The sequence below is a fragment of the Panulirus ornatus genome, chromosome 12 (genome assembly GCF_036320965.1).
Source record: "Panulirus ornatus isolate Po-2019 chromosome 12, ASM3632096v1, whole genome shotgun sequence".
Classification (NCBI taxonomy): Eukaryota; Metazoa; Arthropoda; class Malacostraca; order Decapoda; family Palinuridae; genus Panulirus; species Panulirus ornatus.
Genome location: NC_092235.1, coordinates 39,756,847 through 39,780,532, shown reverse-complemented (window position 1 = coordinate 39,780,532; position 23,686 = coordinate 39,756,847). Strand labels below are relative to the sequence as shown.

The 23,686-nt window shown below is 41.4% G+C and overlaps 1 protein-coding gene across 1 annotated transcript in view; it reads right to left on the bottom strand.

Annotated features, from left to right (window-relative positions):
- nclb (no child left behind) overlaps window positions 1–23,686 on the bottom strand; it is a 343,194-nt gene that overhangs the window by 238,505 nt on the left and 81,003 nt on the right. The window contains exon 5 of the mRNA XM_071667808.1: window positions 18,754–18,942. Within this exon, the coding sequence (XP_071523909.1) occupies window positions 18,754–18,942 (189 nt within the window). The remainder of the gene's footprint in view (window positions 1–18,753; window positions 18,943–23,686) is intronic.

The window sequence follows — 23,686 nt, the reverse complement described above, 5'->3', positions numbered from 1 at the left end:
ATCGGTGGTGTACCAGTATATATTTCTAATGTCTACAAGAATATCTTTTTTACTTATGATGTATATCACCTCAATTTAAGGTATGTGTGTACTTAAATATATATCTTAATCATGTCCGAGAAAATGTCAAATGATTTGCATCCCCTCAGCTAGCAAAATACATTCATTTGTATCCCTTGCTACCCCATTATTTACCACATCCATGGAAAGCATAGGCATTTCAGTGTTCCAAGACATCCCCCAGTTAAAGCGACTGCCGTATCAGAAGAATTAAGGTTGAAGAAAACAAGTCTAGCCTTCCTCCCTTCCATCCCAGTAGCTCTCTTTCCATCCCCATTCCACTCAATCACCATCTCAAGTTCTCATTCCCTCTTTTTTTGATAAGCCAATTAAACATCAACCACATTACCTGAAATATGGCACTATGTGTTAAATCATGTAACTCAGGACATGATGTAGATAACCTCAGAGCCCCTTCCTCTCTTTCCTAAAAACACTCAGTTCATCCCATTCCAATCAAGCAGCAAATACAGCCCTCATCACCAGGTTTCAGTACAGTACCTTAACAGAGATTTTTCATTACAATTCACCTAAATCATGTCATGAAAAGAGTGCGGCATGCTGTACTGTATACAGGTGATAAGCTAAGGAGTTTCAGGTACAGTATCTTTTCTTTTTCACAATAGGGGTTCTAATCATGAACAAAAGTTCATGTCAAGGCCAGGCCTCAATTGAAATATAGAGAGGATTACAAAATGAAAAAGAAGACAAGGAAAAATATTTACAAATCTTGGAGGAATGAGAAATCTCTTTTCAAATATGCCACATCATATTTACTGGGAAAGATATAAGGTAGAGTTCCAAAGCTACGAAGTGTAGGGAGAGGAACAGCTATCAAAATGGCCCACTGTTGAGATGCCAATGGCCTCACAGTAATCATGTGACAGCAGTTTGCCAAGTACTGCATGGTTTAGCTGGTGGTAGGGACACCAACCAGCTAGCTTTTGGGAGTAAAAACCAAAGTAATACCAATAAAACAGGGAACCTGAAGCAATATTGCAGCATAAGCAAGCGAGTCAAGTTTAGAAGTTAGCCTAACAGAGTTTATTAGTCAGACAGCTTTCAACTTCAGTCTGTCAATTAAGGATGCAGAGCTAAAGCCACTCAAGATGTGAGAGCAATACTCCATACTAGGAGGGATCATTCCTTCATACAAATAGAGTATAATCCATCCACTGGGGTTACTCTAGGAAAATGTTTAGTAATCCCCCTAATAACATGGGTTTCAATGGTTCTACTTTTTACAGATTTAACTTGACAGGTTGTCTAGAACAAAACTGTCATAAGGAGAAGCTCTCCTGTATGTTGTTTATGATACTGTCATGCCTGGACCACCAAAAACATTTCTCTTCTTTCTAGGCTGTAGTGTTCAAGTTATGTTAACCTCTCATGATATCTTAAAATTCTCTATTCCCTTGATTTTACATTAGTGTTTCTGAATTCTTTCTAGCTTGCTAATTTCTCCTTGTCTTGATGGTGACCATATAATACAGCAGTTTTAAGTCTGTTTTTCATGAATGTACTGAACACCTAAGTTATCAAATGTTCTATCTCTTGTGGTGAATGTTCTTATTGTCACTCCATTCATTACTTAACCAGATATTGTTTTAATCAATGTTCCCCATTTTCCAGCTTTTTATCTATGAATACTCCAAAGTCTCGAAATCTGTCTTCTTCCTTAATTTCCTTTCCTGTTGGCCATGTAAAGGAAGTAATAAAAGATATCCTATCTTTCTATGAAAGAGTTGTTTGAATTTCTCTTCACTTCATTCCATCAGATTCTCCTCTGGCCAATTGAACATTATGTCAGGACTTCTTGCAATTTTTATTTGTAACCTTCTGTGTTCCTCATTCTACTTAATCTAGGAAAGGGGACTAAACTAAAGAAAACATAAGGAATATGAGAGATTACCAGGAAGACAAAAAATATAAAAATATAGAGATTAAAAAGAAAAGCAAAAATGAAATATGATTAGGCTTTTAAAAAAAATTTCAGAGAAGTCTGAAAAAATTAAAAACAGGCAAGCAGCAGCTGACAATAACCTTAAACTTGATCAATAATATCACATTCCATCAACAAGATCACATCTGTAAAACATCCAAACTCTAACTGTGAAGAAAACATTCTTTCTTTGAAGTCTTATATTACAGGAGGTGCCTTATCATTGATAATATACTAGATGCAATGCATTATTAGTGTCTATAATGTTCATCATCTAAATGATACACTTTTAAAGTATAAATTACATAAAAAGATGTTTTGGAAGGAGGAAAATAAAGTACGTAAGACAAGGGAGCAAATGGGAACTTCAGTGAAGGGGGCAAATGGGAAGGTGATAACAAGTAGTGGTGATGTGAGGAGATGGAGTGAGTATTTTGAAGGTTTGTTGAATGTGTTTGATGATAGAGTGGCAGATGTGGGGTGTCTTGGTCGAGGTGGTGTGCAAAGTGAGAGGGTTAGGGAAAATGATTTGGTAAATAGAGAAGAGGTAGTAAAAGCTTTATGGAAGATGAAAGCCGGCAAAGCAGCAGGTTTGGATGGCATTGCAGAGGAATTTATTAAAAAAGGGGGTGACTGTATTGTTGACTGGTTGGTAAGGTTATTTAATGTATGTATGATTCATGGTGAGGTGCCTGAGGATTGGCGGAATGCTTGCATAGTGCCACTGTACAAAGGAAAAGGGGATAAGAGTGAGTGCTCAAATTAGAGGTATGTGCTCAAATTACAGAGGTATAAGTTTGTTGAGTATTCCTGGTAAATTATATGGGAGGGTATTGATTGAGAGGGTGAATTCATGTACAGAGCGTCAGATTGGGGAAGAGCAGTGTGGTTTCAGAAGTGGTAGAGGATGTGTGGATCAGGTGTTTGCTTTGAAGAATGTATGCGAGAAATACTTAGAAAAACAAATGGATTTGTATGTAGCATTTATGGATCTGGAGAAGGCATATGATAGAGTTGATAGAGATGCTCTGTGGAAGGTATTAAGAATATATGGTGTGGGAGGCAAGTTGTCAGAAGCAGTGAAAAGTTTTTATCGAGGATGCAAGGCATGTGTTCATGTAGGGAGAGAGGAAAGTGATTGGTTCTCAGTGAATGTAGATTTGTGGCAGGGGTGTGTGATGTCTCCATGGTTGTTTAATTTTTTTATGGATGGGGTTGTTAGGGAGGTGAATGCAAGAGTTTTGGAAAGAGGGGCAAGTATGCAGTCTGTTGTGGATGAGAGAGCTTGGGAAGTGAGTCAGTTGTTGTTCGCTGGTGATACAGCGCTGGTGGCTGATTCATGTAAGAAACTGCAGAAGCTGGTGACTGACTTTGGTAAAGTGTGTGAAAGAAGAAAGTTAAGAGTAAATGTGAATAAGAGCAAGGTTATTAGGTACAGTAGGGTTGAGGGTCAAGTAAATTGGGAGGTAAGTTTGAATGGAGAAAAGCTGGAGGAAGTGAAGTGTTTTAGATATCTGGGAGTGGATCTGGCAGCGGATGGAACCATGGAAGCGGAAGTGAATCATAGGGTGGGGGAGGGGGCGAAAATTCTGGGAGCCTTGAAGAATGTTTGGAAGTCAAGAACATTATCTCGGAAAGCAAAAATGGGTATGTTTGAAGGAATAGTGGTTCCAACAATGTTGTATGGTTGCGAGGCGTGGGCTATGGACAGAGTTGTGCGCAGGAGGGTGGATGTGCTGGAAATGAGATATTTGAGGACAATATGTGGTGTGAGGTGGTTTGATCGAGTAAGTAATGTAAGGGTGAGAGAGATGTGTGGAAATAAAAAGAGTGTGGTTGAGAGAGCAGAAGAGGGTGTTTTGAAATGGTTTGGTCACATGGAGAGAATGAGTGGGGAAAGATTGACCAAGAGGATATATGTGTCAGAGGTGGAGGGAACGAGGAGAAGTGGGAGACCAAATTGGAGGTGGAAAGATGGTGAAAAAGATTTTGAGTGATCGGGGCCTGAACATGGAGGAGGGTGAAAGGCGTGCAAGGAATAGAGTGAATTGGAACGATGTGGTATACCGGGGTCGACGTGCTCTCAATGGATTGAACCAGGGCATGTGAAGCCTCTGGGGTAAACCATGCAAAGTGTGTGGGGCCTGGATGTGGAAAGGGAGCTGTGGTTATGGTGCATTATTACATGACAGCTAGAGACTGAGTGTGAACGAATGGGGCCTTTGGTGTTTTTCCTAGTGCTACCTCGCACACATGATGGGGGAGGGGGTTGTTATTCCATGTGTGGCGAGGTGGCGATGGGAACAAATAAAAGGCAGACAGTATGAATTATGTACATGTGTATTTATGTATATGTCTTTGTGTGTATATATATGTGTACATTGAGATGTATAGGTATGTATATTGTGCATGGGTGGACATGTATGTATTTACATGTATATGTGGGCGGGTTGGGCCATTCTTTCGTCTGTTTCCTTGCGCTACCTCGCTAACGCGGGAGACAGCGACAAAGCAAATAATAAAAAAATAATAAAAAAAAAATTACATGTAGGAAGACAAAATCAAGCAATGTCAAAAAAATATTGAACATTAATATCTATTGATGTGCCACCAAGCACATGATGCTCCATGTTTCTTTCACGTTCAACATTTTTCAATATTTCTTATGTAACTTTCACCTGCTTTCCACCTCAACAAGGTACCATGAGTAACAGACACCTCAGCCTTAGTAGCAAGCTCCTTTCCTTAGCTCTTTCCTCTATTCCTACCTTTGGAAAGTAATGATAATGGAAAGGAGGATTTCCAATCCTGCTTCCAACCTATTTAGCCAGCTTTTAAAACATGCAGATGAGTGATTAAAATTCTTTCTTCATAAAATAAATTACTATTATTTATATATTATACTTTGCCGGTGTCTCCCGCAATAGCGAGGCAGCACAGGGAAACAGATGAAAGAATGGTTCAACCCACCCAGATACACACGTATACACATACATGTCTACCCACGCACATATACATACCTATACATTTCAACATTTTTTGTTTTTTTCATACTATTCACCACTGACCCTTTGAGGAAAATCCTCACTTGGCCCCCTTCTCTGTTCCTTCTTTTCGAAAATTAAAAATGAGAGGGGAGGATTTCCAGCCCACCGTTCCCTCCCTTTTCAGTCGCCTTCTACGACACGCAGGGAATATGTGGGAAGTATTCTTTCTCCCCTATCCCCAAGGATAACATTTCAATGTATACATATATATATACATACAGAGACATACACATGCACATAATTCATACTTGCTGCCATTATTTATTCCAGTCGCCATGCCGCCACACATGAAATGACAACCCTTTTCCCCTGTATGTGCACGAGGTAGCACTAGAAAAAGACAACAAAGGCCACATTCGTTCACATTCAGTCTCTAGCTGTCAAGTATAATGCACCGAAACCACAGCTCCCTTTACAAATCCAGGCCCCACAAAACTTTCCAAGGTTTACCCCAAACGCTTCACATGCCCTGGTTCAATCCACTGACAGCACGTCGATCCTGGTATACCACATCGTTCCAGTTCACTCTATTCCTTGCACGTACTTCACCCTCCTGCATGTTCAGGCCCCAATCGCTCAAAATCTTTTTCAATCCATCCTTCCACCTCCAATTTGGTCCCACTTCTCGTTCCCTCCACCTCTGATACATATACCCTCTTTGTCAATCTTTCCTTACTCATTCACTCCATGTGACAAAATCATTTCAAAACATCCTCTTCTGCTCTCTCAACCAAACTCTTTCTATTACCACACATCTCTCTTACCCTTTCATTTCTTACTCGATCAAACCAACTCTCACCACATACTGTCCTCAAACATCTCATTTCCAACACATCCACCCTCCTCTGCTCAACTCTATCTATAGCCCACGCCTCGCAACTATATAACGTTGTTGGAACCACTATTCCTTCAAACACACATTTTTGCTTTCCGAGATAATGTTCTCGCCTTTCACACGTTTCAAAGCTCCCACAACTTTCGCCCCCTCCCCCAACCTATGACTCATTTCCGCTTCCATCATTCCATCCGCTGCCAAATCCACTCCCAGATATCTAAAACACTTCACTTCCTCCAGTTTTTCTCCATTCAAACTTACCTCCCAACTGACATGTCCCTCAACCCTACTGAACCTAAAAACCTTGCTCTTATTCACATTTACTCTTAAGCTTTCTTCTTTCACTCGGTCACCAGCTTCTGCAGTTTCTCACCTGAATCAGCCACCAGTGCTGTATCATCAGCAAACAACAAATGACTCACTTCCCAAGCCCTCTCATCCACAAGACTACATACTTGTCCCTCTCTCTAAAACTCTTCCATTCACCTCCCTAACAACCCTATCCATCCATAAACAAATTAAACAACCATGGAGACATCACGCGCCCATGCCGCAAACCAAAATTCACTGAGAACCAATCATATGCCTTCTCCAGATCCATAAATGCTACATACAAATCCATTTGCTTTTCTAAGTATTTCTCACATACATTCTTCAAAGCAAACACCTGATCCACACATCCTCTACCACTTCTGAAACCACACTGCTCTTCACCAGTCTGATGCTCTGTACATACCTTCACCCTCTCATTCAATACCATCCCATATAATTTCCCAGGAATGCTCAACAAACTTATACATCTGTAAATTGAACACTCGACTTTATCCATTTTGCCTTTGTAAAATGGCACTATGCACATATGCATTCCGCCAATCTTCAGGCATTCCACCACGAGCCATATATATACTGAATATCCTCACCGACCAGTTAACAACACAGTCACCCCCTTTTTTAATAAATTCCACTGCAATACCATCCCAACCCAAACCTTGCTCTTATTATAATTATCATTATTATTATTATACTTTGTCGCTGTCTCCCATGTTAGTGAGGTAGCACAAGAAAACAGACGAAAGAATGGCCCAACCCACCCAAATACACACATGTATTTATATATATATATATATATATATATATATATATATATATATATATTTTTTTTTTTTTTTTTTTTTTTTTATACTTTGTCGCTGTCTCCCGCGTTTGCGAGGTAGCGCAAGGAAACAGACGAAAGAAATGGCCCAACCCCCCCCCCATACACATGCACATACACACGTCCACACACGCAAATATACATACCTACACAGCTTTCCATGGTTTACCCCAGACGCTCCACATGCCTTGCTTCAATCCACTGACAGCACGTCAACCCCTGTATACCACATCGCTCCAATTCACTCTATTCCTTGCCCTCCTTTCACCCTCCTGCATGTTCAGGCCCCGATCACACAAAATCCTTTTCACTCCATCTTTCCACCTCTAATTTGGTCTCCCTCTTCTCCTCGTTCCCTCCACCTCCGACACATATATCCTCTTGGTCAATCTCTCCTCACTCATTCTCTCCATGTGCCCAAACCATTTCAAAACACCCTCTTCTGCTCTCTCAACCACGCTCTTTTTATTTCCACACATCTCTCTTACCCTTACGTTACTTACTCGATCAAACCACCTCACACCACACATTGTCCTCAAACATCTCATTTCCAGCACATCCATCCTCCTGCGCACAACTCTATCCATAGCCCACGCCTCGCAACCATACAACATTGTTGGAACTACTATTCCCTCAAACATACCCATTTTTGCTTTCCGAGATAATGTTCTCGACTTCCACACATTTTTCAAGGCTCCCAAAATTTTCGCCCCCTCCCCCACCCTATGATCCACTTCCGCTTCCATGGTTCCATCCGCTGACAGATCCACTCCCAGATATCTAAAACACTTCACTTCCTCCAGTTTTTCTCCATTCAAACTCACCTCCCAATTGACTTGACCCTCAACCCTACTGTACCTAATAACCTTGCTCTTATTCACATTTACTCTTAACTTTCTTCTTCCACACACTTTACCAAACTCAGTCACCAGCTTCTGCAGTTTCTCACATGAATCCGCCACCAGCGCTGTATCATCAGCGAACAACAACTGACTCACTTCCCAAGCTCTCTCATCCCCAACAGACTTCATACTTGCCCCTCTTCCAAGACTCTTGCATTTACCTCCCTAACAACCCCATCCATAAACAAATTAAACAACCATGGAGACATCACACACCCCTGCCGCAAACCTACATTCACTGAGAACCAATCACTTTCCTCTCTTCCTACACGTACACATGCCTTACATCCTCGATAAAAACTTTTCACTGCTTCTAACAACTTGCCTCCCACACCATATATTCTTAATACCTTCCACAGAGCATCTCTATCAACTCTATCATATGCCTTCTCCAGATCCATAAATGCTACATACAAATCCATTTGCTTTTCTAAGTATTTCTCACATACATTCTTCAAAGCAAACACCTGATCCACACATCCTCTACCACTTCTGAAACCACACTGCTCTTCCCCAATCTGATGCTCTGTACATGCCTTCACCCTCTCAATCAATACCCTCCCATATAATTTACCAGGAATACTCAACAAACTTATACCTCTGTAATTTGAGCACTCACTCTTATCCCCTTTGCCTTTGTACAATGGCACTATGCACGCATTCCGCCAATCCTCAGGCACCTTACCATGAGTCATACATACATTAAATAACCTTACCAACCAGTCAACAATACAGTTACCCCCTTTTTTAATAAATTCCACTGCAATACCATCCAAACCTGCTGCCTTGCCGGCTTTCATCTTCCGCAAAGCTTTTACTACCTCTTCTCTGTTTACCAAATCATTTTCCCTAACCCTCTCACTTTGCACACCACCTCGACCCAAACACCCTATATCTGCCACTCTGTCATCAGACACATTCAACAAACCTTCAAAATACTCATTCCATCTCCTTCTCACATCACCACTACTTGTTATCACCTCCCCATTTACGCCCTTCACTGAAGTTCCCATTTGCTCCCTTGTCTTACGCACCCTATATATATATATATATATTATATCCCTGGGGATAGGGGAGAAAGAATACTTCCCACGTATTCCCTGCGTGTCGTAGAAGGCGACTAAAAGGGGAGGGAGCGGGTGGCTGGAAATCCTCCCATTTCTTGTTTTTTTTTAATTTTCCAAAAGAAGCAACAGAGAAGGGGGTCAGGTGAGGATATTCCCTCTAAGGCCCAGTTCTCTGTTCTTAACGCTACCTCGCTAACGCGGGAAATGGCAAATAGTATGAAAAAAAAAAAAAATATATATATATATATATATATATATATATATATATATATATATATATATATATATATATATATGAGGATATTCCCTCTAAGACCCAGTTCTCTGTTCTTAACGCTACCTCGCTAACGCGGGAAATGGCAAATAGTATGAAAAAAAAAAAAAAATATATATATATATACATATATATATATATACATAAATGCTCACACATACACATATACATATCTATACATTTCAATGGGTTTAGATGGCATTGCTATGGAATTTATCAAAAAATAGGGTGACTGTTGTTGACTGGTTGGTGAGGATATTCAATGAATGTATGGTTCAAGGTGAAGTGCCTGAGGATTGGCAGAATGCATGTATAGTGCCATTGTACAAAGGCAAAGGGGAATAAGGTGAGCGTTCAAATTCCAGAGGTATAAGTTTATTGAGTATTCCTGGGAAATTATATGCGAGGGTATTGATTGAGAAAGTCAAGGCATGTAGAGAGCACCAGATTGGGGAGTAGCAGCATGGTTTCAGAAATGGTAGAGGATGTGTGGATCAGGACTTTGCTTTGAAGAATTTTTGTGAGAAATACTTAGAAAAGCAAATGGATTTTTTTTTTTTTTTTTTGCCTCTGTCTCCCGCGTTTGCGAGGTAGCGCAAGGAAACAGACGAAAGAAATGGCCCAACCTACCCCCATACACATGTATATACATACACGTCCACACACGCAAATATACATACCTATACATCTCAATGTACACGTATATATATACACACACAGACATATACATATATACACATGTACATAATTCATACTATCTGCCTTTATTCATTCCCATCGCCACCTCGCCACACATGGAATAACATCCCCCTCCCCCTCATGTGTGTGAGGTAGCGCTAGGAAAAGACAACAAAGGCCCCATTCGTTCACACTCAGTCTCTAGCTGTCATGTAATAATGCCCGAAACCACAGCTCCCTTTCCACATCCATGCCCCATACAACTTTCCATGGTTTACCCCAGATGCTTCACATGCCCTGATTCAATCCATTGACAGCACGTCGACCCCGGTATACCACATCGATCCAATTCACTCTATTCCTTGCACGCCTTTCACCCTCCTCCATGTTCAGGCCCCGATCACTCAAAATCTTTTTCACTCCATCTTTCCACCTCCAATTTGGTCTCCCACTTCTCCTCGTTCCCTCCACCTCCGACACATATATCCTCTTGGTCAATCTTTCCTCACTCATTCTCAGTAAGTAATGAAAGGGTAAGAGAGATGTGTGGTAATATAAACTGTGGATGAGAGTGCAAAAGAGTGTGTATTGAAATGGTTCAGTCACATGGAGAGAATGAGTGAGAAAAGATTGACAAAGAGGATATACGTGTCAGAGGTAGAGAGAACGAGAAGTGGGAGACCAAATTGGAGGTGGAAGTATGTAGTGAAAAAGATTTTGAGTGATCGGGGCCTGAACATGCAGGAGGGTGAAAAGAGTGCAAGGAATAGAGTGAATTGGAACGATATGGTATACCGGGGTCGACGTGCTGCCAATGGATTGAATCAACCAGGGAATGTGAAGAGTCTGGGGTAAACCATGGAAAGTTTTGTGGGGCCTGGATGTGGAAAGGAAGCTATGGTTTCGGTGCATTACACATGATGGCTAGAGACTGAGTGTGAATGAATGTGGCCTTTGTTGTCTTTTCCTAGCGCTACCTCGCACGAACATGGGGGGAGGGGAGTGTCACTTCACGAGTGGCGGGGTGGCAGCAGGAATGAATGAAGGCAGCATGTATGAATATATACATGTGTATATATGTATATGTCTGTGTATGTATATGTGTGTATACGTTCAAATGCATAGGTGTGTGTGTGTGTGTGTGTGGATGTTTATGTACATACATGTGTATGTGGTTGTGTTGGGCCATTGTTTCATCTGTTTCCTTGTGCTACCTTGCTAATGCAGGAGACAGTGTCAAAGTATCGTAAATAATAAATAAATCAATCCCTGGAGATAGGGGAGAAACAATACTTCCCACGCATTCCCCGCATGTTGTAGAAGGCAACTAAATGGGATGGAGGCAGGGGAATAGAAACCCACCCCTCCTTGTATTCTAGCTTTCTAAAAGGGGAAACAGAAGAAGGAGTCACACGGGAAGTGCTCATCCTCCTCGAAAGCTAAGATTGGGGTGTCTACATGAGTGTGGATGTAAACAAGATCAGAAAAAAGGAGAGATACGTAGTATGTTTGAGGAAAGGAACCTGGATAATTTAGCTCTGAGTGAAACGAAGCTCAAAGGTAAAGGGGAAGAGTGGTTTGGGAATGTTTTGGGAGTAAAGTCAGGGGTTGGTGATAGGAAAAGAGCAAAGAAAGGAGTAGCACTACTCCTGAAACAGGAGTTGTGGGAGTATGTGATAGAGTGTAAGAAAGTAAAGTCTAGATTGATATGGGTAAAACGGAAAGTGGATGGAGAGAGATGGGTGCCTATGCAACTGGGTATGAGAAGAAAGATCATGAGAGGCAAGTGTTTTGGGAACAGCAGAGCGAGTGTGTTAGAAGCTTTCATGCACGAGACCGGGTTACAGAGATGGGTGATTTGAATGCAAATGTGAGCAATGTGTAAGTTGAGGGTATAATTGGTGTACAAGGGGTGTTCAGTGTTGTAAATGGAAATAGTGAAGAGCTTACAGATTTGTGTGCTGAAAAAGGACTGGTGATTGGGAATACCTGGTATAAAAAGAAAGATATACACACTTTGTTAAAGTGAGTGAAAGAAGAAAGCTGTGAGTAAACGTGAATAAAAGCAACGTTATTAGGTACAGTAGGGTTGAGGGACAAGTCAATTAGGAGGTAAGTTTGAATGGAGAAAACTGGAGGAAGTGAAGTGTTTTAGATATCTGGGAGTGGATTTGGCAGCGGATGGAACCAAGGAAGCATAAGTGAATCATAGGGTGGAGGAGGGGGCTCATCCTCCTCTAAGGCTCAGATTGGGGTGTCTAAATGTGTGTGGATGTAACCAAGATGAGAAAAAAGGAGAGACAGATAGTATGTTTGAGGAAAGGAACCTGGATGCTTTGGCTCTGAGTGAAACAAAGCTCAAGGGTAAAGGGGAAGAGTGGTTTGGGAATGTCTTTGGAGTAAAGTCAGGGGTTAGTGAGAGGACAAGAGCAAGGGAAGGGGTAGCACTACTCCTGAAACTGGAGTGGTGGAAGTATGTGATAGAGTGTAAGAAAGTAAACTCTAGATTAATAAGGGTAAAACTGAAAGTTGATGGAGAGAGATGGGTGATTATTGGTGCATATGCACCTGGGCATGAGAAGAAAGATCATGAAAGGCAAGTGTTTTGGGAGCAGCTGAATGAGTGAGTTAGTGGTTTTGATGCACGAAACCAGGTTATAGTGATGAGTGATTTGAATGCAAAGGTGAGTAATGTGGCAGTTGAGGGAATAATTGGTACACATGGGGTGTTCAGTGTTGTAAATGGAAATGGTGAAGAGCTTGTAGATTTATGTGCTGAAAAAGGACTGGTGATTGGGAATACATGGTTCAAAAAGAGAGATATACATAAGTATATGTATGTAAGTAGGAGAGATGGCCAGAGAGCGTTACTGAATTACGTGTTAATTGATAAGCGCGCAAAAGAGAGACTTTTGGATGCTAATGTGCTGAGAGGGGCAACTGGAGGGATGTCTGATCATTATCTTGTGGAGGCGAAGGTGAAGATTTGTAGAGGTTTTCAGAAAAGAAGAGAGAATGTTGGGTGAAGACAGTGGTGAGAGTAAGTGAGCTTGGGAAGGAGACGTGTGAGGAAGTACCAGGAGAGACTGAGTACAGCATGGAAAAAGGTGAGAACAAAGGAGGTAAGGGGAGTGGAGGAGGAATGGGATGTATTTAGGGAAGCAGTGATGGCTTGCACAAAAGATGCTTATGGCACGAGAAGCGTGGGACATGGGCAGATTAAAAAGAGTAGTGAGTGGTGGGATGAAGAAGTAAGATTATTAGTGAAAGAGAAGAGAGAGGCATTTGGACGATTTTTAAGGGAAACAATGCAAATGAGTGGGAGATGTATACAAGAAAGAGGCAGGAGGTCAAGAGAAAGGTGCAAGAGGTGAGAAAGAGGGCAAATGAGAGTAGGGGTGAGAGAGTATCATTAAGTTTTAGAGAGAATAAAAAGATGTTTTGGAGCGAGGTAAATAAAGTGCATAAGACAAGGGAACAAATGAAAACTTCAATGAAGGGGGCTAATGGGGAGGTGATAACAAGTAGTGGTGATGTGAGAAGGAGGTGGAGTTAGTATTTTGAAGTTTTGTTGAATGTGTTTGATGATAGAGTGGCAGATATAGGGTGTTTTGGTCAAGGTGGTGTGCAAAGTGAGAGGGTTAGGGAAAATGATTTGGTAAACAGAGAAGAGGCAGTACAAGCTTTGCGGAAGATGAAAGCCGGCAAGGCAGCAGGTTTGGATGGTATTGCAGTGGAATTCATAAAAAAAAAAGGGGGTGGTTGATTCATGTGAGAAACTGCAGAAGCTGGTGACTGAGTTTGGTAAAGTGTGTGAAAGAAGAAAGCTGAGAGTAATTGTGAATAAGAGCAAGGTTATTAGGTACAGTAGGGTTGAGGGTGAAGTCAATTGGGAGGTAAGTTTGAATGTAGAAAAACTGGAGGAAGTAAGGTGTTTTAGATATCTGGGAGTGGATCTGGCAGCAGATGGAACCATGGAAGTGGAAGTGAATCATAGGGTGGGTGAGGGGGCGAAAATTCTGGGAGCCTTGAAGAATGTGTGGAAGTCAAGAACATTATCTTGGAAAGCAAAAATGGGTATGCTTGAGGGAATAGTGGTTCCAACAATGTTGTATGGTTGCAAGGCGTGGGCTATGGATAGAGTTGTGCGCAGGAGGGTGGATGTGTTGGAAATGAGATGTTTGAGGACAACATGTGGTGTGAGGGGATTTGATCGAGTAAGTAATAATAGGGTAAGAGAGATGTGTGGTAATAAAAAGAGTGTGGTAGAGAGAGCAGAAGAGGGTGTTTTGAAATGGTTTGGTCACATGGAGAGAATGAGTGAGGAAAGATTGACCAAGAGGATATATGTGTCAGAGGTGGAGGGAACGAGGAGAAGTGGGAGACCAAATTGGAGGTGGAAAGATGGAGTGAAAAAGATTTTGAGTGATCGGGGCCTGAACATGCAGGAGGATGAAAGGCATGCAAGGAATAGTGTGAATTGGAACAATGTGGTATACCGGGGTCGACGTGCAGTCAATGGATTGAACCAGGGCATGTGAAGCGTCTGGGGTAAACCATGGAAAGTTCTGTGGGGCCTGGATGTGGAAAGGGAGCTGTGGTTTCGGGCATTATTGCATGACAGCTAGAGACAGAGTGTGAACGAATGGGGCCTTTTTTGTCTTTTCCTAGCGCTACCTTGCACACATGAGGGGGGAGGGGGTTGTTATTTCATGTGTGGCGAGGTGGTGATGGGAATGAATAAAGGCAGACAGTATGAATTATGTACATGTGTATATATGTATATGTCTGTGTGTGTATATATATATATATATGTATACGTTCAGATGTATAGGTATGTATATTAGTGTGTGGGTGTGTATGTATATACAAGTGCATGTGGGTGGGTTGGGCCATTCTTTTGTCTGTTTCCTTGCGCTCCCTAGCTAATGTGGGAGACAGCGACAAAGCAAAATAAATAAATAAAAAAAAAGAAAGATATACACACTTTGTTAAAGTGAGTGAATGAGGAAAGCTGTGAGCAAATGTGAATAAAAGCAAGGTTATTAGGTACAGTAGGGTTGAGGGACATGTCAATTGGGAGGTACGTTTTAATGGAGAAAAACTGGAGGAAGTGAAGTGTTTTAGATATCTGGGAGTGGATTTGGCAGTGGATGGAACCAAGGAAGCGGAAGTGAATCATAGGGTGGAGGAGGGGGCAAAAGTTCTGGGAGCGTTTAAGAATGTGTGGAAGTCGAGAACGTTATCTTGGAAAGCAAAAATGGGTATGTTTGAAACAATAGTGGTTCCAACAATGTTTTACGGATGCGAGGTGTGGGCTATAGACAGAGTTGTTCAGAGGAGGGTGGAGGTGCTGGAAATGAGATGTTTGGAGGCAATATGTGGTGGGAGGTGGTTTGATCGAGTAAGTAATGAAAGGGTACGAGAGATGTGTGGTAATGAGAAGAGTGTGGCTGAGAGAGCAGAAGAAGGTGTTTTGAAATGGTTTGGTCACATGAAGAGAATGAGTGAGGAAAGATTGACAAGGAGGATGTATGTGTCAGAGGTGGAGGGAACGAGGAGAAGTGGGAGACCAAATTGGAGGTGGAAAGATGGAGTGAAAAAGATTTTGAGTGATTGGGGCCTGAACATGCAAGAGGGTGAAAGGCATGTAAGGAATAGAGGAAATTGGAAAAATGTGGTATACCAGGGTCGACGTGCTGTCAATGGATGTAACCAGGGCATGTGAAGTGTCTGGGGTAAACCATGTAAAGTTCTGTGGGGCCTGGATGTGGAAAGGGAGCTGTGGTTTCAGTGTACTATACATGACAGCTAGACTGAGTGTGAACGAATGTGGCCTTTGTTGTCTTTTCCTAGCGCTACCTCGCACACATGCGGGGGGAGGGGGTTGTTATTTCATGTGTGGCGGGGTGGCGACAGGAATGAATAAGGGAGGACAATATGAATTATGTACATGTGTATATATGTATATGTCTGCGTGTATATATATGTATATGTTGAGATGTATAGGTATGTATATGTGCGTGTGTGGACGTGTATGTATATACATGTATATGTGGGTAGGTTGGGCCATTCTAACGTCTGTTTCCTTGCGCTACCTCGCTAACGCGGGAAACACCGACAAAGTATGATAAAAAATAACGTATGTAAGCAGGAGAGATGGCCAGAGAGCATTATTAGATTACGTGTTATTGATAAGCGCATGAGAGATACTTTTGGATGTTAATGAGCTGAGGGGAGAAACTGGAGGGACATCTGATCACTATCTTCATAACCTTGTAGAGGCAAAGGTAAAGATTCGTAGAGGTTTTCAGAAAAGAAGAGAGAATGTTGGGTTGAAGAGTGTAGTGAGAGTAAGTGAGCTTTGGAATGAGACTTGTGTGAGGAAATACCAGGAGAGACTAAGTGCTGAATGGAAAAAGGTGAAAGCAAAGGTTGTAGTTGGAGTGGGGGAGGAATGGGATGTATTTAGGGAAGCAGTGATGGCTTGCACAAAAGATGCTTGTAGCATGAGAAGGGTGGGAGGTGTGCATATTAGAAAGGGTAGTGAGTGGTGGGATGAAGAAGTAAGATTATTAGTGAATGAGATGAGGGAGTCATTTGGACGATTTTTGTTGAGAAATAGCATAAATGACAGGGAGATGTATAAAAGAAAGAGGCAGGAGGTCAAGAAAAAGGTGCAAAGGTGAAAAAGAGGCCAAATGAGAGTTGAGGTGAAAGAGTATCATTAAATTTTAGGGAGAATAAGAAGATATTTTGGAAAGAGGTAAATAAAGTCCATATGACAAGAGAACAAATGGGAACATCAGTGAAGGGGGCTAATGGGGAGGTAATATCAAGTAGTGGTGATGTGAGAAGATGGAGTGAGTATTTTGAAGGTTTTTGAATGTGTTCGATGATATAGTGGCAGATATAAGGTGTTTTGTTCGAGGTGGTGTGCAAAGTGAGAGGGTCAGAAAGAATGGTTTGCTAAACAGAGAAAAGGTAGTGAAAGCTTTGCGGAATATGAAAGCCAGCAAGGCAGCGGGTTTGGATGGAAACTATTAAAAAAGAGGGTGACTGTGTTGTTGACTGGTTGGCGAGGATATTCAATGTATATATGGCTCATGGTGAAGTGCCTGAGGATTGGCAGAATGCATGCATAATGCCATTGTACAAAGGCAAAGGGGATAAAGGTGAGTGCTCAAATTACAGAGGCATAAGTTTGTTGAGTATTCCTGGGAAATTGTATTTGAGGGTATTGATTGAGAGGGTAAAGGCATATACAGAGCATCAGATTAGGGAAGAGCAGTCTGGTTTCAGAAGTGGTAGAGGATGTGTGGATCAGGTGTTTGCTTTGAAGAATGTATGTGAGAAATACTTAGAAAAGCAGATGGATTTGTAAGCAGCATTTATGGATCTGGAGAAGGCAGATGATAGAGTTGATAGAGATGCTCTGTGGAAGGTATTAAGTATATGGTGTGGGAGGCAAGTTGGTAGAAGTGAAAAGTTTTTATCGAATATGTAAGGCATGTGTATGAGTAGGAAGAGGAAAGTGATTTGTTCCCAGTGAATGTCGGTTTGAGGCAGGGGCGCATGACGTCTCCATGGTTGTTTAATTTGTTTATGGATGGGGTTGTTAGGGAGGTGAATGCAAGAGTTTTGGAGAGAGGAGCAAGTATGCAGTCTATTGTTGATGAGAGGGCTTGGGGAGTGAGTCAGTTGTTGTTTGCTGATGATACAGTGTGGGTGGCTGATTCGTGTGAGAAACTGCAGAAGCTGGTGACTGAGTTTGGTAAAGTGTGTGAAAGAAGAAAGCTGAGAATAAATGTGAATAAGAGCAATGTTTTTAGGTTCAGTAGAGTTAGGGACAAGTTAATCGGAAGGTAAGTTTGAATAGAGAAAATTTGGAGGAAGTGAAGTGTTTTAGATATCTGGGAATGGATATAGCAGCGGATGGAACCATGCAAGCAGAAGCGAGTCACAGGGCGGAGGAGGGAATGAAGGTTCTGGGAGTGTTGAAGAATGTGTGAAAGGTGACAACTTTGTCTCGGAGAGCAAAAATAGGTATGTTTGAAGGAATAGTGGTTCCAACAAACTTATATGGTTATGGGATCGCAAGGCATGGACTATAGATAGGATTGTGTGGAGGAGGATGGATGTGTTGGAAATGAGGTTTGAGGACAATATGTGTGGTGTGATGTGGTTTGATCGTGTAAGTAATGAAAGGGTAAAAGAGATGTGTGGTACATTCACCTCCTCAACAACCCCATCCATAAAGAAATTACACCACCATGGAGACATTACACATCCCTGCTGCAATTGGTACATAATATAAAAAAGATAATTTGGAAGACCTGAGGTTCCAAGCCATTGTAAGGATGCCCAGTTTCCTTAAGGTAGATTTCCTGCTTTACGACTCTTTTTATTGGCAACATTTACCAGTGCATATAAAGCAGTCAGAGGAAATCACAGAAAGGTCTGTGGGGCCTGGCTGTGGTACAGGGACTGTAGTTTTAGTAAGTTAAAAAAGATAACTAGAAATTAGCTTTGAGAGAATGAGGCCCTTCCTTCGTCTGTTCCTAATGCTACCTTGTTAATGCAAGAAAAGGTAAAAAAGAACTGCATTAAAAATCACTTATTCTGTATTTGGAACTTTTCTTGCTACCTTGTTAATGCAAGGAAAGGCAAAAAAAATATGCATTAAAAAAATCACTTGTTCTGTATTTTGAACTAACACTCTTAATTCAGTGCTGCCATAACATATATCAAAGAATGCACTGAAGATAACAGGAAAGTTATCTCAGATGACTTACCATACACTTCTAAGATGGCAGCATCATCTTCAACATGTCCTACAGCAATAAGGTTGTCTGTTGGTAAAATCTTGTCATCTTCATCTTCACTATCTTGACCTTCATCATCTTTAACAGTGAAGTATGGATCATCATCATTACTTGAATGGACAGTAAGCAGACCAAGCTTAAGTAACTGGTTCATTCCATCTATAAATAAAGCATTAAGTAAATATTTCAACCAGTACAGAAAAAAGTGAAATTAATACTTACAATAAGTAACCATAATTACCACAGATTAGCTGATTTATGTAAAAATGATAATGATACATCTGCAGAGAGCCCACCTTTCCACAAAAATACCATAAAATTGATCTTAAGCCTGTGGAAAGCCTACTTTTAAGCTACACCCTCAATTGCTCATTACCCCTTATTCTGCAAACCAATGGACTGACCTAGACAACGTAAATAAACATCAGACTACTGATTGTCCCACAACCAAAGCAAATGCTCACAATCAACCTAACAATTATATCCTCAACACAATCATAAAATAATGTCTTTGATGATGGGGACCAACATCATATGATGATTTAAATCCTCTCATCTCTGTTTGAATTCACAGACTCTAAAGGTCACTACCATTTCCCAACAGGAACAGTGAAAAATGCTAAACTCCTCAGTGCCTCTACAAAGCATCATGGAAATGGACATCCCTCAACCTATCGAGTAACAAGTGAACGCTGACCCATGAAAAAGTCAGATATCACCGGATGATCTAAGTGATGAAAAGGGAAATTCATCATTATACATAACATCTGTTGAGGAAAGTGAAGAAGAGTAGCAAACAAGAGATTAAAAAAAGGACTTGGAGAGTAAAAATGAGGAATGTGGCAGTAAGCATAGGGCACACTAACAGGTGTGTTCCCTTCACACACATGCTTGGTCCTTGTGTAGTCATGTGGAAAAGATTTCATACCAGCTTGGTCTATAATATTATATTCACCAAATATGAAATCTAAAGCCACTATCATTATCATGGTAATGTTTATACAAGATTTACTATTTGAAGTGTATGTCATAGTGCAATCATTCTCATAAAAATATGGAAAAAAGTAAAACCAAAAATATCATCATAAATCTGAAATCACTATAAATATCTATGAACAACTAATTGCTATAATCATGCTTTCTGATAATATGAAATATTCTTTTTTTACCTATTTAGTATCAATAATTCTCCAACCATACAAAATTAATAATGACTTCATTATATATCAAACACACTTGGTGAATGAGAGCATTAGACGTTAATACATAGTTACCTGTCTGTACAGTACAGAAAGAAAGTTCTACACATTGGCATCCCAATCTGAATTATATACATCATCAAGTAGGCTTTCAAGCCTTTATGAACCAAAGGCATTTACTGTCTCCATGGCTAGATTATGCCAACCATCCAACACCTTTACACTAAACCCATACTTATCAATCCATTTTATTTATTCATTTATTTATTTATTTTACTTTGTCGCTGTCTCCTGTGTTAGCGAGGTAGTGCAAGGAAACAGACGAAAGAATGGCCCAACCCACCCACATACATATATTTATTTATTCATTTTGCTTTGTCGCTGTCTCCCGCGTTTGCGAGGTAGCGCAAGAAAACAGACGAAAGAAATGGCCCAACTCAATCCCATACATAATGTATATACATACAAGTCCACACACGCAAATATACATACCTATACATCTCAATGTAAACATATATATACACACGCAGATACATACATATATACCCATGCACACATTTCACACTGTCTGCCTTTATTCATTCCCATCGCCACCCCGCCACACATGGAATACCATCCCCCTCCCCCCTCATGTGTGCGAGGTAGCACTAGGAAAAGACAACAAAGGCCACATTCGTACACACTCAGTCTCTAGCTGTCATGCAATAATGCCCGAAACCACAGCTCCCTTTCCACATCCAGGCCCCACACAACTTTCCATGGTTTACCCCAGACGCTTCACATGCCCTGATTCAATCCACTGACAGCATATCAACCCCGGTATACCACATTGATCCAATTCACTCTATTCCTTGACCTCCTTTCACCCTCCTGCATCTTCAGGCCCCAATCACACAAAATCTTTTTCACTCTATCTTTCCACCTCCAATTTGGTCTCCCACTTCTCCTCGTTCCCTCCACCTCCGACACATATATCCTCTTGGTCAATCTTTCCTCACTCATTCTCTCCATGTGCCCAAACCATTTCAAAACACCCTCTTCTGCTATCTCAACCACACTCTTTTTATTTCCACACATCTCTCTTACCCTTACATTACTTACTCGATCAAACCACCTCACACCACACATTGTCCTCAAACATCTCATTTCCAGCACATCCACCCTCCTGCGCACAACTCTATCCATAGCCCACGCCTCGCAACCATACAACATTGTTGGAACCACTATTCCTTCAAACATACCCATCTTTACTTTACGAGATAATGTTCTCGACTTCCACACATTCTTCAAGGCTCCCAGGATTTTCGCCCCCTCCCCCACCCTATGATTCACTTCCACTTCCACGGTTCCATCCGCTGCCAGATCCACTCCCAGATATCTAAAAGACTTTACTTCCTCCAGTTTTTCTCCATTCAAACTTACCTCCCAACTAACTTGACCCTCAACCCTACTGTACCTATTAAGCTTGCTCTTATTCACATTTACTCTTAACTTTCTTCTTTCACACACTTTACCAAACTCAGTCACCAGCTTCTGCAGTTTCTCACATGAATCAGCCACCAGCGCTGTATCATCAGCGAACAACAACTGACTCACTTCCCAAGCTCTCTCATCCACAACAGACTTCATACTTGCCCCTCTTTCCAAAACTCTTGCATTCACCTCCCTAACAACCCCATCCATAAACAAATTAAACAACCATGGAGACATCACACACCCCTGCCGCAAACCTACATTCAATAAGAACCAATCACTTTCCTCTCTTCCTACACGTACACTTGCCTTACATCCTCGATAAAAACTTTTCACTGCTTCTAACAACTTGCCTCCCACACCATATATTCTTAATACCTTCCACAGAGCATCTCTATCAACTCTATCATATGCCTTCTCCAGATCCATAAATGCTACATACAAATCCATTTGCTTTTCTAAGTATTTCTCACATACATTCTTCAAAGCAAACACCTGATCCACACATCCTCTACCACTTCTGAAAACACACTGTTCTTCCCCAATCTGATGCTCTGTACATGCCTTCACCCTCTCAATCAATACCCCCCCATATAATTTACCAGGAATACTCAACAAACTTATACCTCTGTAATTTCAGCACTCACTCTTATCCCCTTTGCCTTTGTACAATGGCACTATGAATGCATTCCGCCAATCCTCAGGCACCTCACCATGAGTCATACATACATTAAATAACCTTACCAACCAGTCAACAATACAGTCACCCCCTTTTTTAATAAATTCCACTGCAATACCATCCAAACCTGCTGCCTTGCCGGCTTTCATCTTCCGCAAAGCTTTTACTACCTCTTCTCTGTTTACCAAATCATTTTCCCTAACCCTCTCACTTTGAACACCTCAACCAAAACACCCTATATCTGCCACTCTATCATCAAACACATTCAACAAACCTTCAAAATACTCACTCCATCTCCTTCTCACATCACCACTACTTGTTATCACCTCCCCATTTGCGCCCTTCACTGAAGTTCCCATTTGCTCCCTTGTCTTACGCACTTTATTTACCTCCTTCCAGAACATCTTTTTATTCTCTCTAAAATTTAATGATACTCTCTCACCCCAACTCTCATTTGCCCTCTTTTTCACCTCTTTCACCTTTCTCTTGACCTCCTGTCTCTTTCTTTTATACATCTCCCACTCAATTGTATACTCATATTGTTCATATGTATACATATAAACATCCACACACGCAAATATACATACCTATACATCTCAACGTATATATATATATATAGACACACACAGACATATACATATTTACACATGTACATAATTAATACTGTCTGCCTTTATTCATTCCCATCACCACCCCGCCACACATGAAATAACAACCCCCTCCCCCTGCATGTACGCAAGGTAGCACTAAGAAAAGAAAACAAAGGCCACATTCGTTCACACTTTGTCTCTAGCTGTCATGTATAATGCACCGAAACCACAGCTCCCTTTCCACATCCAGGCCCCAGAGAACTTTCCATGGTTTACCCCAGATGCTTCACATGCCCTGGTTTAATCCAGTGACAGCACATCGACCCCTGTATACGACATCGTTCCAATTCACACTATTCCTTGCACGCCTTTCACCCTCCTGCATGTTCAGGCCCAGACCACTCAAAATCTTTTTCACTCCATCTTTCCACCTCCAATTTGGTCTCCCACTTCTCCTCGTTCCCTCCACCTCTGACACATATATCTTTTTGGACAATCTTTCCTCACTCATTCTCTCTATGTGACCAAACCATTTCAAAACACCCTCTTCCACTCTCTCAACCACACTCTTCTTATTACCACACATCTCTCTTACCATACCATAACTTACTCGATCAAACCATCTCACACCACATATTGTCTTCAAGCATCACATATCCAGCACATCCACCCTCCTCTCCACAACTCAATCTATAGCCCACGCCTCCCAACCATATAACATTGTTGGAACCACTATTCCTTCAAACATACCCATTTTTGCTTTCCAAGATAATGTTCTTGACTTCAAGACATTTCTCAACGCTCCCAGAACTTTCGCCCCCTCCCCTACTCTACAATACATTTCCGCTTCCATAGTTACATCTGATGCCAAATCCACTCCCTGTTTCCCATCCCCCCCCATTTTAGAAAGTTAATACAAGGAGGGGAGGATTTCCGGCCCCCCGCTCCCGTCCCCTCCAGCC